The sequence below is a fragment of the Mus musculus genome, chromosome 19 (assembly GCF_000001635.26).
Source record: "Mus musculus strain C57BL/6J chromosome 19, GRCm38.p6 C57BL/6J".
NCBI lineage: Eukaryota > Metazoa > Chordata > Mammalia > Rodentia > Muridae > Mus > Mus musculus.
The window spans coordinates 53,633,245-53,647,943 of NC_000085.6; the positions used below are offsets into that span (position 1 = coordinate 53,633,245).

The following is a 14,699-nucleotide window of genomic DNA, read 5'->3' on the forward strand; positions in this document are numbered from 1 at the left end:
AAAGGTACTTTACTTGTAGCCAAAGCAATGTGAGGTTACTCTGAGCTTGTCATGGTGGTACACACCTTTATCCCAACATTTAGGAGGCTGGGGCATGTAGATCTCCACTTTCAGGGCAGCCTGGATTACATCACTAGTTCCAGGACAGCCGAGACTGTTGCTCAAAAATAAATACATAGAAAAGTCTACATGCATACATATGCGTCAGTTGCATAAGAATGCTTTGTTGATAAACATCCTGTTTCTAATAGCTGGGTTTCAGAACAGTTGTCCTTCTCTCGTTTACTCTGCTTGTCACTTTGACAGAGAGCCCTCCTCTCAGATTTGTGTTAGTGGATTCTTACTTTAAATTCACTGTGATTCCACATTTTCTCAAATTGTTGATGTTCAGATCTTCCCAAATTAAAGACAACCAATTTTACATTGAGAAGTAAGATATTTTGGGGGTTGGAAGGTAGTGGTGGTACACACCTTTAAATCCCAGCATTTGGAGGCAGAGGCAGACGGATCTCAGAGTTGGAGGACAGCCAGGGCTACACAGAGAAGTCCTGTCTTGGAAAAAACAAACAAAAAAGAAAAGTAGGATATTTAGGAATAAGTAGAATTCTTGACTTTCCCTCTTAAGTCTCCTGTTGTTAAAGCCCACAGGTTAATATTTCATACTCATTGAATGGAGGCTGGTAAAGAGAACGACTCCTTCCTTTTTGTCTATAGGTGATCAAGTCAGCCATCGAGGTGCTCTGACTGGAGGTTATTACGACACAAGAAAGTCTCGACTTGAGTTACAGAAAGACGTTAGGAAGGCAGAGGAGGAGCTGGGTGAGCTGGAGGCTAAGCTCAATGAAAACCTACGCAGGAACATTGAAAATATCCTTCTGTTTGAGCGTGAGCGTGACGGGACTGCAGAGAAAGGCAGCATCGATGGCATGTGCTGTCTGTAATTACATGCTTTCTTTCATGAATATTGGAGGGGAATTGCACATTTCACTTTGCTTTTTATTTAAATACAAGAGCTTGTTTAACTTCTGAAGACTAAGAAAAGATTTAAAAAAGATAATTCTGATTTTTGTTTCACTGTTAAGTAGACAGTACTAGTGCATGCTTTGAAGAAATAGAACTTGAGGAGCAACAGAATTCAAGGTTGTCAGACTAAAGGGGAAATGGAAGGGAAGACCTGGCTGATGGTTCAAGGAGCAGCATCAGTAATGCTACTGTTAAATAGATGTCAGATCTACTTAGTGGATGGAAGCACTGGAAAACGTCATTTAGGGTTTACTCTCGGCAAAAATTGGGGTGGATTTGTTAGTGGAGGTAATGACAACAGCTTTCCAATTGTGAGTATCTGCAGGTCTTCCAAGTGAGTGTACTGCTACGTGGAAGGTGGCAAGTTCAGCTCCAACAGAGCGCTTACACATATGCAATTCTTAAAACCACCATGCTGCTTTTGGTGTGATGTCCTATGTGTAGTACAGAGAAAGACAAATGCCTTAGCTGTGCCCTGCAAGGATCTGTGTAGTACTTTGAGAACTGCTTAAATGTGGCAGGATGTTGGGGCAGGATGTGAGGAAGTTTTAAGGAAAGGAGTGCTTGTGTGCTGGCTCAGTGGGTAGGATGCTTGCAGCACAAGCCTGAACACCCGAGTTTGGATTTCCCAGCACGCGTGTGGAAGGCTGGGTGTGCTGAAAGGATGGGCACAGGTGGAGACTAGGAGACTAGGCTGCTAGTGAGCTTAACCCTCTGGTGCTTTCCAAACTCATGAAGAAATACTGTCTCAAAAAGAAACGTGGAGAAGAGTAAAAGAAAACAACAAATGTCAACCCCTGCCCTTCACCCACACTTGTCCATGCACACAGATGCGTGAGAGAGGATGTTGACAGCTTCCAGCTATCTGCATATTTGACCGTCTGTTTAGGTTCATTATTTCACATTAGGCAAGGCTGTTCTTCATACCTGAGTCACCAAAGCAGTGCCTTCTGCATATTTAGTTTTTTAATAAAAATGAATTTCAGTATATATGTGTATATGTTTGTGTGTGTGTGTGTGTGTGTGTGTGTGTGTGTGTGTGTGTGTGTGTGTATATATATATATATATATATATATAATATGTATGTATAATATATATACACACACATGCTGTTACTTGATTTTGCTTAACATTCTTTAATAATTTCTATGATGTTTTGTTCAACTGTAAGTTAAATAAGTATGCATATTTTAGAGTAAAATGTGTGGCAAAATGCTTCAAGTTTCTCTTATGATTGAACATTTTTAGTGGTAGTATTTAATTCAACATTGGTGTAGTCCCGTAAGTCTGGGGGAATTACTTGGGAATAAAGGAGAGGATTCATGATGATGTATTTATAAGAAATGAAGAAAATCTAGAATATATTTACAACCTTAAGAGAATTTCCCTTAGCCTTGTATATGGATTAATAATGAAATTGACCAGTTGATGAACCAAATGCAGCAGATAGAGACCCAACAAAGAAAATTTAAAGCATCCAGAGATAGCATATTATCAGAGATGAAGATGCTAAAAGAGAAGAGACAGCAATCAGAAAAGACCTTCATGCCAAAGGTCCGTAAGTATGTTTCATTATAGTTTTGCTTTAATGTACACTTGGGGTGGATCATAGGTTGTATATGTATCATTGACTTCTGGCTTTATATATCAGTAGTAAAAGACAAAAAAGATGTTTTCTTATTCAAAAACAATCTGTCAATTTTTGTTTTTACAATATACCTGAATAGTTGAAATATTTGTCCCTTCTCTCAGTTTTGGATTATAAATACCTACACAGCTCTATCGATTGAACTGGAGGGGCTTGGTGGTAGAGCTTTGCCCAGCATTCTTTCCTGAGGTCCTGGGTCCAACTCCCTAGCACCAAAAAGAAAAAAATTTAGTTAGTACACTTTCCATTTTTATCCCAATAAACCTATCATAGCTTATAACTATCATAAGCACAAAATACAGTTAATAAATCTAACAGCTTATCAACATTGTTGTACTTAAATAATTGAGTTGATGTAGTTGTTTAGCTCACTTTATATATATACTTATATATATATAGTTTTCAGTGTCTTACTATGAGATGTAACATAGTAACTAATATTAATAATTGATAATCTCATGTAGCAACGTAGCTTACAAAGCTTGGAGGCAAGTCTGCATGCTATGGAGTCCACCAGAGAGTCACTGAAAGCGGAGCTAGGAACGGATTTGCTTTCTCAACTCAGTCTGGAAGATCAGAAAAGAGTCGACGCTCTGAATGATGAAATCCGTCAGCTGCAGCAGGCAAGTACACCTAGCAGTGAGGAAAACCTGCTGAAGACTTGGCTATTAGATGCACAGGAAGACCCTATCTCAAACAGTATACTACTTGAAAGAGAATAATGGGGCAGGAGAGATGGCTCAGCCAGTAAGAACACTGACTGCTCTTCAAAAGTCCTGAGTTCAATTCCCAGCAACCACATGATGGCTCACAGTCATCTATAATGGGATCTGACGCCCTCTTCTGGAGTGTCTGAAGACAGCTACAGTGTACTTATCTATAATAATAAATAAATCTTTTAAAAAAAAGAGAGAATAATGTTAAGAAAATATATTAAGAAAATAGGAAAACCAGACATGCAGCTTGAATACCCATGAGAGTAAATAAGGTTTTGATACATTTGTCTAAGCTGTTCTGGCTATCTTAGGATTATACATGAAATCTTCACTTTCTTTGTCTTATTCAGTGCATGTTGGTGGTTAATAAGTGCAGTGGTCACTTTTGATAAAATAACACCAACAGGAGCAGCTTTAGGGAGAATGGGTTCATTTGGGCTCACAGCATAGTACTGGTGTCAGTACTGGGATACTCAGTACTAACAGGAGCTTAAGGCATATGGTCACCACATCTGAAGCAGAGGGGAAGTGAATGCCTGTATTGAGCTTGCTTACTTTTACGCAGTTCAGATCCCCAGCCCATGAAATGGTGCCTCTTACATTCAGTGTAGGCCCTCCCACCTCAAAGAACCTTAGAGAAAATCCTTGTCTTGAAGGCATGTCCAGAGACTTGTCTCCTGTTTGGTGTAGAGCTTGTCAGTTAGACGGTGTTAGTCTGTTAGCTCTCTTTATATGCACTTACATGTATATGCATGCACACACATAATGCTGATATAACATCCTTTGTGTATGATATTTTCATTTAATAACATTGGTTTCATTTTTTCCTGTAAATGTCTCCACATGTAGCCTAGTCTTCCCGACTCATGTCTGTGTCTGTGTCTGTGTGTGTGTGTGTGTGTGTGTGTGTGTGAGTGTGTGTGTGTGTGTGAGTGTGTGTGTGTGTGTGTGTGTGGTGTGTTGTACATGCTCATTCACACATGTGGAGGTCAGAAGACAACCCCTGGGAATGGCACTCAGGTCTTGGCAGCACACACCTTTATCCACTGAACCATTTTGCTAGCCCAATACTTTTGATTTTTACTTTCATAAATAGATGCAAACCATCAAAACTGAGTCCAAAAACTAAAAAATGGGAAAAGAATGTTGCTTTTGATAGCCCCATGCCTTTTATCCTTATTTAATTTGTATAAGTGTTTGCCTGCATATGTATATGTTTGTACACTACTTAAAAACCTGGTGCCCTAGGAGGCCAGGAGCCTGGACCTGGAGATAGAGAGGGGTTGTGAGCCACTGTGTTGGTGTTCTTAACTACTGGGCCAGCTCTTCAGTCTCCTTGGTAATATGTCTTTAAAAAAGAGAGAGAGAGAAATTAGAACAGAAACAACTTGAAAATTACTTTTCTTTTTAGTTTCTTGGCTAGATACGGAGATCAAAGAACAGCTTGTGAGAATTAGTTCTCTCCTTGTACCCGATGGGTCCCAAGGATTGAATAAGTCCCATTTTAGGACTGGAGAGATGGCTCAGCAGTTTAGAGCACTGCCTGTTCTTCTAGAGGTCCCTAGTTCAATTCCCTGAAACCACATGGTAACCCACAACCATCTATACTGGGATATGATGCCCTCTTCTGGCACACAGGTGTACATGCAGATAGAGCACTTAAATGCATAAATAAATCTTAAAAAGAAAAAAAACAAAAACAGCTCCTGTTTGAGTTCATTTGAGTGCAGCCAATGGGACAGCACATTGGTGGCATTCCCTCATCCTTCTTCCTTAAATGTTACTTTATTATTGCTTGTGTGTGTGTGTGTGTGTGTGTGTGTGTGTGTGTGTGTGTGTGTGTGTTTTGGGTGGGCTGCATGTGTGTGTTGCAGTGCCTATGTGGGGGGGAGGGTAGCCTTGTATGAGGGGTTGACTCTATGTCTACCTTCGTGTGTTCCAGGATTAAGCTCAAGTCACCCCACAGTGTGGCAGGTGCCTTTACCGACTGCTGAGCCATCTCTGGCCCTTAACAGATTTCTTGACACATTTTAACGCTTTCTAATTTTTTCTTCTACTATTCTAGGAAAACAGACAGCTGCTAAATGAAAGAATTAAACTAGAAGGCATTATTACTCGAGTAGAGACTTACCTGAATGAGAATCTGAGGAAACGCTTGGACCAAGTAGAACAGGTATATTGTTTTCCAAGAGCTCTGTGCTAATCATAAGTGATAGGAAGTGTGGCAGTGAGCACTCACTGGAATGTCAGGCCAGAGGACACGCTGAGTATGCTCCTTAGGTTGTAGTGGGAGCACTGCCGCCTAGTGTGTGACCTGCGCAAGTATTTCATATTTCTGTTGTGATTCCCTGTAGTGTAAAATAAGTGTAATGGTAGCATCGACTTTATATGATTACAATCATGAAAAGTTCTAGATGTTCACGCGATTAGTGTTAGTTTATCTTAGTAGTCAGGCACTCAGATTTCCTAGTAATTAGATTATTAAGTTTTTCTGCTTTAATGGCTTCTGCGATTACATCCAAATACATACACATATACGTACATGAGGACAGGCGCACAACGTTTGCTTCCTTGAATGTTCATTTAAATTACCAGTTATAACAGGTTTAATATACGTATATTTTAGTGTATATATAACTCATAATTCATACTTTGAGATTTAATCTCATTAAATTTTATTCTTTTGTATTGCAGGAACTTAATGAACTGAGAGAGACAGAAGGTGGTACTGTTCTTACTGCCACAACATCAGAACTTGAAGCTATTAATAAAAGAGTAAAAGATACTATGGCAAGATCAGAAGGTAAATGCTTAGTTTAAATTTTTTCCAGGGGCCTGGAAAGTTGGCTCAGTGTTTAAGAGCACTGGCTGCCCTTCCAAAGGACCTAGGTTCAATTCCCAGCACCCACATAGCAGTTCACAACTGTCTGTAACTTCAATTCCAGGGCATCTGGCACCATCATACACACATACAAGCAGACATAACACCAATGTACATAACATAAAAATAAATCATTAAACATTTTTTCCAGTATTTTATTGAATTTAGTTTGTTTTGCAAAATTGTTTACTACAAAATGAAATACAAAACTAACTTTTTTATTAAAATATTTTTGGCAGTTTCATGAGATTAGTAAATGTTCTGTATTTTATTTATTAGGGCAGGAGGTGATAATTTTTGTTTGTTTGTTGTTGTTTGTTTTTCAAGACAAGGTTTCTCTGTATAGCCCTGGCTGTCCTGGAACTCACTTTGTAGACCAGGCTGGCCTTGAACTCAGAAATCCGCCTGCCTCTGCCTCCCAAGTGCTGGGATTACAGGCGTGTGCCACCACTGCCCGGCCTGGAGGTGAAATTTTAAGGAGGGAACTAGAAAGAAGTCGGGGTTCAGGGCACGGCAGCACAGTGGGTGGGCATGGCAGTTCTTTCCTTCCTTCACCATGCTGATGTGGGGCATTGAACTCTATCCAGTTGGTCATCTGGAGAGTCTGGTTACTTATTTACCTTTGTTTTGTTTTTGCAACAAATTAAATGAAGCCCTAGATGGTCTAGATCTATATAGATCAGGCTGTCCTTGAACTCTCAGAGTCTGCCTGTCTTTGCCTTCCCAATGTTGGGATTAAGTTGTGTGCCCCCGTGTCCATGCAGTTATATGTGCTGTGAACAAAAGATGTAATATCCTTTTCTGTGTTCCATCATGGTGCACGTGAATGTCCCAGCTGATGCTCTCAGGAGCATTGCTACTGATGAAAGGCTAGTGCTAGGTCCTTATCAGGCCATGCACCAGCGGCACTGTCCAGTTCCTAACTGATGATTAGTAAGCATGCATGGTCTGAAAGAAAGTGTATCATTTACTGTATATAAATATAAATATAATGTATGTATGTATGTATACATTATGCATAATACAGTATAGATATGCAAATGATTCTACAAGTTTTCCTGTATTAGTGCTCAGGTGAAAACTGTTTGGAATTAGGTGATTTGTCAACTTCACAGTAAAATTTAAACACCACGAAAACGTAATAAAACTTAATGAAGAAAATCTGACCATTAAAGTCTACTCAGATAAGATTCTGATTAAGAAATGGGTCTTAATGCCCTTCATTTTGTTGCCCCTCCCCCACCTTAGATTTGGACAATTCCATTGACAAAACAGAAGCTGGAATTAAAGAGCTCCAGAAAAGTATGGAGCGCTGGAAAAATATGGAGAAAGAACACATGGATGCCATAAATCATGATACTAAAGAGCTGGAGAAGATGACCAACCGGCAAGGCATGCTGTTGAAGAAGAAGGAGGAGTGTATGAAGAAGATCCGGGAGCTGGGGTCCCTCCCCCAGGAAGCGTTTGAGAAGTACCAGACACTGAGCCTGAAGCAGGCAAGTCTACGTGCACTTTCAGTTTATAGTAACCTCGCAAGACTCCCTGTGGCCTGTGAGTGTCTTAATTTACTTATTTCTCTTTTAGTTGTTTCGAAAACTGGAGCAATGCAACACAGAGTTAAAGAAGTACAGCCACGTGAACAAAAAGGCTCTAGATCAGTTTGTGAATTTCTCTGAGCAGAAGGAAAAGCTGATAAAGCGGCAAGAGGAATTGGATAGAGGCTACAAATCAATCATGGAATTGATGAATGTACTTGAACTTAGAAAATATGAAGCTATTCAGTTAACTTTCAAACAGGTGTGTTCTGTTGATAATGAGCCTAGTGTGGAGGTGGATCTAATGTGTGTGGACTAATCCAGCTCACAGGCCACCAACATAGTAAAGTGAGTCGGGGTTGTGCAGCTCTGGAAAGAGTTGTGTTTGGCAAAGAGTTAAAAATACCTCTGCTTGCTTTTAAATACTTGTTTCAAGTATAGAAATATGCCTAAGCAACATTTGAATTTTCTTTAAGGTATCTAAGAACTTCAGTGAAGTTTTCCAGAAGTTGGTACCTGGTGGCAAAGCGACTTTGGTGATGAAGAAAGGAGATGTGGAGGGCAGCCAGTCTCAGGACGAAGGAGAAGGGAGTGGCGAGAGTGAGCGGGGCTCTGGGTCACAGAGCAGTGTTCCATCAGTTGACCAGTTCACAGGAGTTGGGATCAGGGTAAAAATCCCTTTATATTCAGTTTTTGCTACAGCATTATCATAGTAGACGTCATATTTTACCTGAACTGCTCATGTGACACTTAATTTTATTGGGTGATGGCACAGTCTCTTTGGGGTAGTAACACTTTTTATGTTCTCTTAGGTGTCATTTACAGGGAAGCAAGGGGAGATGAGAGAAATGCAGCAGCTCTCAGGAGGACAGAAATCTCTGGTAGCCCTTGCTCTCATCTTTGCCATTCAGAAATGCGACCCTGCTCCTTTTTACCTGTTTGATGAGATCGACCAAGCTTTGGATGCTCAGCACAGAAAAGCCGTGTCAGGTACAGTTCTGATTTCTGTTCAGTGAGAACTTGCTGTGGGCTGGGGAGATGGGGAGTAAAGTGCCTGGGATCCTAGGAACTCAGGCCAGACAGTCTAACCAGAGCCAGGAGCTTCAGGTTCAGTGAAGGGGAGGCCACCAAGACAGCTCAGTTGGTTCCTTGCCACAAGCCTGGGAAACTAATTCCTAATTCCCACAAGTTGTTCTCTGACCCACACCCATGAACCCACAATTGTGATTAAAAATAATCAGGAGGACAGCAGTGTCAGCCTCTGGCTTAAATGCAGAACCGGCCGGCTGGGCATAGAGTGCTCACCCAGCTAGCATAGAACCATGGGCTTGATATGCGGTACTGCGTAAACCGGGCAAGGTGGCACTTGTCTGTGACTTAGAAGGTGGAGTCAGTTCATGGCCAGTCTGGGATGCATTGAGCACTGTCTCTAGGAAAGTCTTAAAGACGATCATGGTAGCTTACCCATACTCATTTGTTGCCTGAAATATTTGGATGGACAGTGTATATTGAATAGTATTTTCTCTGAATAGTTCTTGTGTTTTGTTATTAGACTGTTTCAGAGTTTACTTTTGACAAATAGATGTAATTCTTCCACTTGAAAAATCCTTCAATTAAATTTTTATACACCCAGATGTAGCTGTCTCTTGTGAGACTATGCCGGGGCCTGGCAAACACAGAAGTGGATGCTCACAGTCAGCTAATGGATGGATCACAGGGCTCCCAATGGAGGAGCTAGAGAAAGTAGCCAAGGAGCTAAAGGGATCTGCAACTCTATAGGTGGAACAACAATATGAACTAACCAGTACCCCGGAGCTCTTGACTCTAGCTGCATATGTATCAAAAGATGGCCTAGTCGGCCATCACTGGAAAGAGAGGCCCATTGGACACGAAAACTTTATATGCCCCAGTACAGGGGAACGCCAGGGCCAAAAAGGGGGAGTGGGTGGGTAGGGGATTGGGGGTGGGTGGGTATGGGGGACTTTTGGTATAGCATTGGAAATGTAAATAAGCTAAATACCTAATAAAAAATGGAAAAAAAAATTTTATACAAAGGCCTTAAAACTTGATTTTTCTGTCTCTTCAGTGTTAAGAGTAGTGCTTGCGGGGTTGGAGATTGTGTAGCAGTTAAGATCATTGCTGCTATTGCAGAGGACCGGCCTGGATTTGATTTCACACCCATATGGTGTGTTCATGGTCATCCATGACTCCATAGGGATCCAACACCCTCTTCTGACTCTGAGGGAGAGTACTGGGCACACACATGTATATGCAGAAACACACATATGACACACATATGACTCTGAGGGAGAGTACCGGGCACACACATGTATATGCAGAAACACATATGACAAGATGTTCAGAAGCCAGTGCTTGTCATAAACCTACTTTTTTACTTAGATGCTAGTCTGATCTTAGAAGTTGGAAGCTTTTGGAGGGAGTAACAGTACAGGGATGGTTGCCATATTACTTATGTCTGCGCTAAAAGTCTTCTATTTCAGATTTGGTTTTTGTTTTTATTTTTCATTTTGGGACAGTGTTATGTAGGATGGCCTTGAACAACTTGTGGTCCTCCTGCTTCCAGTATCACCATACTGGGCTAAAAGTTCCTTTCTAGTAAATAAAACTGTCTCATTCTGTAGCTGTAGCACACACTAGGATTAAAGATTCTATTCCTACAGTAGAAATTACAGGCTGCTTTGACAGATTTGAGTTGTAGTCAGAAATAAAAACAGTTGCTTTTTCAATTTTCAGGTGTGATAAAAGATTTACTGACTTAGTCTTTGTTTTCACAGATATGATTATGGAGCTAGCCGTGCATGCCCAGTTTATTACCACTACTTTCAGGCCTGAACTGCTTGAGTCAGCTGACAAATTCTATGGTGTAAAGTTCAGAAATAAGGTAATTTTACTTTCTTTTAGGTTGATATTTACTTTTTTATTATTTTTATTTTATGTTATATTACTGAAAAAAGACTTAGAAAGTTATTGTTTAAATGATGTCTTCCTCAAAAATGAAAAGCTTTTAACTTTCACCCATTTATGACCTTGATTTTCTTTTCTTTTTTTTTTTTAATTAATTAATTAATTAATTAATTTATTTATTTATTTATTACATGTAAGTACACTGTAGCTGTCTTCCAACAGTCCAGAAGGGGGAGCCAGATCTCATTACGGGTGGTTGTGAGCCACCATGTGGTTGCTGGGATTTGAACTCCGGACCTTCAGAAGAGCAGTCGGGTGCTCTTACCCGCTGAGCCATCTCACCAGCCCCAGACCTTGATTTTCATTAAGAGAAAAAGATGTGGGTGGTGACTGCTTATCTAGTGACCTTGAAAAGGCCTTGATCCTCAGCAACCTCAAAATAAGTTACTGTTGCCCTGGGCTGGCAACCCTGCCTCTGCCTCTCTGCCTCTGCCTCGAGTGCTGGGATTACAGGGTTCACTGTGCCAGGCTGTAGAGCGCCGATTACTCTTCCACAGTGAACAGACAGGGTTGTAAAGACTTCTAACGGTCGGTGAGTCAGAACCACTGGGCATGTAAATTTAAAAATGTTATTGGTGGTAGGCTGTGCATATTGGATACTACTCTGTGCAGTGCAGGTACTAACTGTATGTTCTTTAAGATTTAACAGACTTTAACGTTTATTGTTCTTCAGGTTAGTCACATTGATGTGATCACAGCAGAGATGGCCAAAGATTTTGTAGAAGACGATACCACGCATGGTTAACTGAAGGATAATGCTTGCTGTCTTGGAAGATGTGTATAATAATGTGGTCCATACCCAGAACTGTAAATTTTAAAACTAAATATTTGGTTATTATTGAGTTTTTAGATTTAGAGTACACAGTCCTTTTATACTTGTCTTTGTATTTTATAAGCTCCCCTGTAATGTTACATTTCTACATATAGCTGAGGAATTTTATTTCCTATGCGGCTTTTTGTAAAGTGTCCTCCTATTTTAAATCTTTTGAGATATTCTAAATATTCTTCCCAATTATTTTATAGCTTCTATTAAATAATTGGTTTGTGACTAACTTAGTGTAAATGTGGCCTTTGGTCTTTGCAATGGTTAGAAACATTAAATACATATTTTGCATAAGAAAGTGTTGCTTTCAGTTACTAGAGGACTAAAAAGTACAGTTCTGTATTCTGTTAATTACTCACTGGGTTTTCAATTCTGGCCATGGTTTATAATCTGTTTTGAATTTTCCAAAGTGTCACAGTGCTAAAGTCTTTCCTTGGGCTAGCCCAGGCAATCTTAAGGAAGTGCTGTCCCAACCACCTTGCTTAAAAGTTCCTCAGGTGGTGCAGAGTTTGAGGACTGCTAACAGCCCTGCTTTTACTCAGATGAGAGTCCTTTGAACATTCTTTTCTGTTTACATCATACACACAGGTATTGGATCTCATGGGTCTGATTATAGATGTTTGTGAGCCGCCACAGGACCACTGGAAGAACAGCCAGTGCTCCTAACTGCTGAGCCATCTCCCTAGACCCCTTCCAACATTGTCAATTTAATATGACTCTCTTAACCAAAGCCATAGATTTAGAAAAGCAGTTTTATGTGGGATTCAGATGCTGATACCAAATGTGAGCCATGCGGTTTCCTTGTTGGTTAAGCCAGGCAGTTCCAGGAGACACTTAATACATACTGTGTTCAGTTCTAGGACCACAAAAAAAGTAAGGCTTTGTTGCTGAGGCCACATTCACCATGAGGTCTTTGGGGCATTTTGTTTGTTTTTAAATGGTTTTGCCATTCATGTGCCATAAAATTTACCCATGTATGCCTGTGTGTAATTCATCATGTTAGTGCACTCAGCATTGTGTGCTCATTCCTTTAATTTTAGAACTGTAGCTGTGAGTGGACCCACTTCTCTCCGCCTCTGGTGACCACAGTGGCTTTGGTCTTACACTGTGGGTCTGTTTGTTTCAGTCAGTTCATGTGGATCCTACAAACCCTGTGACTGGCGGCTCTCACCTAGCAGTGTTGCGAGGTCCAGTCCTGTAATGTGCGAGTACTTTATTCTTTCCTGGTGCCGACTGTCCTGCTGAGGAGATGTTCCGAGCCTTGCTCATCCATCAGCCGGGCTTGCTGGTTCCTGCCTTTTGCTTCTGTAAATGCTGCTGCTGCTGTGGATGTCATTGATCAGTGACTTGGAATCATTGACTTTGGAAGAGTTTGCTTTAGCAGCCACGTATCCATTAATAGGACCTGGAAAGCCACTTTAAAATACGTGTTCAGTGAGACTTCTCATTGAATGTAAGGGGCGCACACACGCGCAGTGGTCAGACAGCTGCGCAGTTTGTTCTCTCCTTACACCCACGGGTGGGTTCCAGGAATCAAGCCCAGGCTCTGAGGCTCACAGAGCATGCATTTTTATTTTATGTATGAGTGCTCTATCTGCATATACACCTGCATGCCAGAAGAGGACATCAGCTCCCAGTATCACATGATGCTGTGAGCCCCCATGTGATTGCTGGGAATTAAACTGAGGACTTGTGGAAGAGCAGCCAGTGCTTTTAGCCCGCTGAGCCAGCCTGACAGCCCCAACGTCAGAAGAGGTGTGTGAGTTTGTGAGTGGCAGGTTGATGCCCAAGAAGTTTACAATTTGTGATAATGTTTTGGAACCAGGGATTAAACCAGGATTTTGTGCGTGTGTAAACACGGTGAGCATAAGACCCCTACCTGAAGGAAGGCCTCATCCTTAGCTATTTAACCGTAATTGGGGTTTAGCTCTAGTGTACAAACGGGTCTTAGGTTCTTGACTTCCAGTGATTCTTCTGCTCTGGCCTCCACAGGAACTCAGCTCAGAGGTGTGTATGTACCACTCCCAGCTTAACATGTGCATCAAACTTGGGACTTTCATGATGGTCGCCTCTGGAGATCAGCAAGGAGAGCGCTTTAATGCTGTGTTATCCGTCCTAAATAACAGATTAGACTGGTTAGGATTTGCGTACTCAAAAGTGTGGACATTTTTTAGGAAATGACACAATTTTTTTTTTTTTTTCAAGACAGGGTTTCTCTGTATAGCCCTGGCTGTCCTGGAACTCACTTTGTAGACCAGGATGGCCTTGAACTCAGAAATCCGCCTGCTTCTGCCTCTGCCTCCTGAGTGCTGGGATTAAAGGCATGCGCCACCACTCCCGGCTTAATGACACAATTTTAAGAATAGTTTTTGGAAAGTACAAATTCAGAAGTGGGAAAGGGCAAAAACTGATTTTTTAATGATTCTTTTTAAAATTAAGCATCAGCAAAAATGTGTTTTCAAACACTCACTTGGCTTGATGGTTTAAAGGTTTCCTAACAACTCTAGAAGGAGCTAGTTCTCCATTCAGCTCGCAGGAGCCTGCTGGTTGGATGGTGTTTGGGAGGAGACTTCGCTGTCCGAGCCAGTGGTCCTTACAGGCCACAGCAGCGAGCTGCTGGCTTCGCAGAGTGGGCACTGCCTGTAGGCAGCTGTGCCTCCTTGAGGGTTCATTTTCTCTCTATATGCTGTGTTGTTGGATAGCATTGCCCTGTTGTGAGGGTGGGGCCCTGCTGCCCTGTGTCTAATTTCACCTGGGAAAAGCAACGCCAATGAAATCTGGTTTAGTCGTAGCCTTGCCTAGAAATAGGTTACGGCTTGGGTCACGTTAAATCTTGATAAAGTAGATTAACATCTCTACAAGAAACATTGGTTTGTCTAGAGCTCAGGTTTGGCAAAGCAAGTCCTCTTTAAATATGGCTTTGGTGTTTGCACATTAAGCTAAAAATAACGGGACCTTGCAGTTAGAATATATTTAGTTCCAGAGATGCATTTCTTTATTTTAGTTTAATATTCTAATTTTACAGATGAGATGTGAAGCCCAGATCAGGCAGGTGGCCCAAGTGAACATATTAGCACACTTAGATAA

The 14,699-nt window shown here is 41.2% G+C and overlaps 1 protein-coding gene across 1 annotated transcript in view; it reads left to right on the top strand.

Annotated features, from left to right (window-relative positions):
• Positions 1-12,587, top strand: part of Smc3 (structural maintenance of chromosomes 3) — a 45,436-nt gene extending 32,849 nt beyond the window's left edge. Inside the window, exons 19-29 of the mRNA NM_007790.3 lie at positions 715-867; positions 2,427-2,578; positions 3,137-3,295; positions 5,454-5,561; positions 6,083-6,191; positions 7,518-7,765; positions 7,854-8,066; positions 8,281-8,472; positions 8,617-8,794; positions 10,600-10,706; positions 11,463-12,587. Of these exons, the coding sequence (NP_031816.2) occupies positions 715-867; positions 2,427-2,578; positions 3,137-3,295; positions 5,454-5,561; positions 6,083-6,191; positions 7,518-7,765; positions 7,854-8,066; positions 8,281-8,472; positions 8,617-8,794; positions 10,600-10,706; positions 11,463-11,534 (1,691 nt within the window). The 3' untranslated portion in view covers positions 11,535-12,587. The remainder of the gene's footprint in view (positions 1-714; positions 868-2,426; positions 2,579-3,136; positions 3,296-5,453; positions 5,562-6,082; positions 6,192-7,517; positions 7,766-7,853; positions 8,067-8,280; positions 8,473-8,616; positions 8,795-10,599; positions 10,707-11,462) is intronic.
• Positions 12,588-14,699: the final 2,112 nt, after the last annotated feature.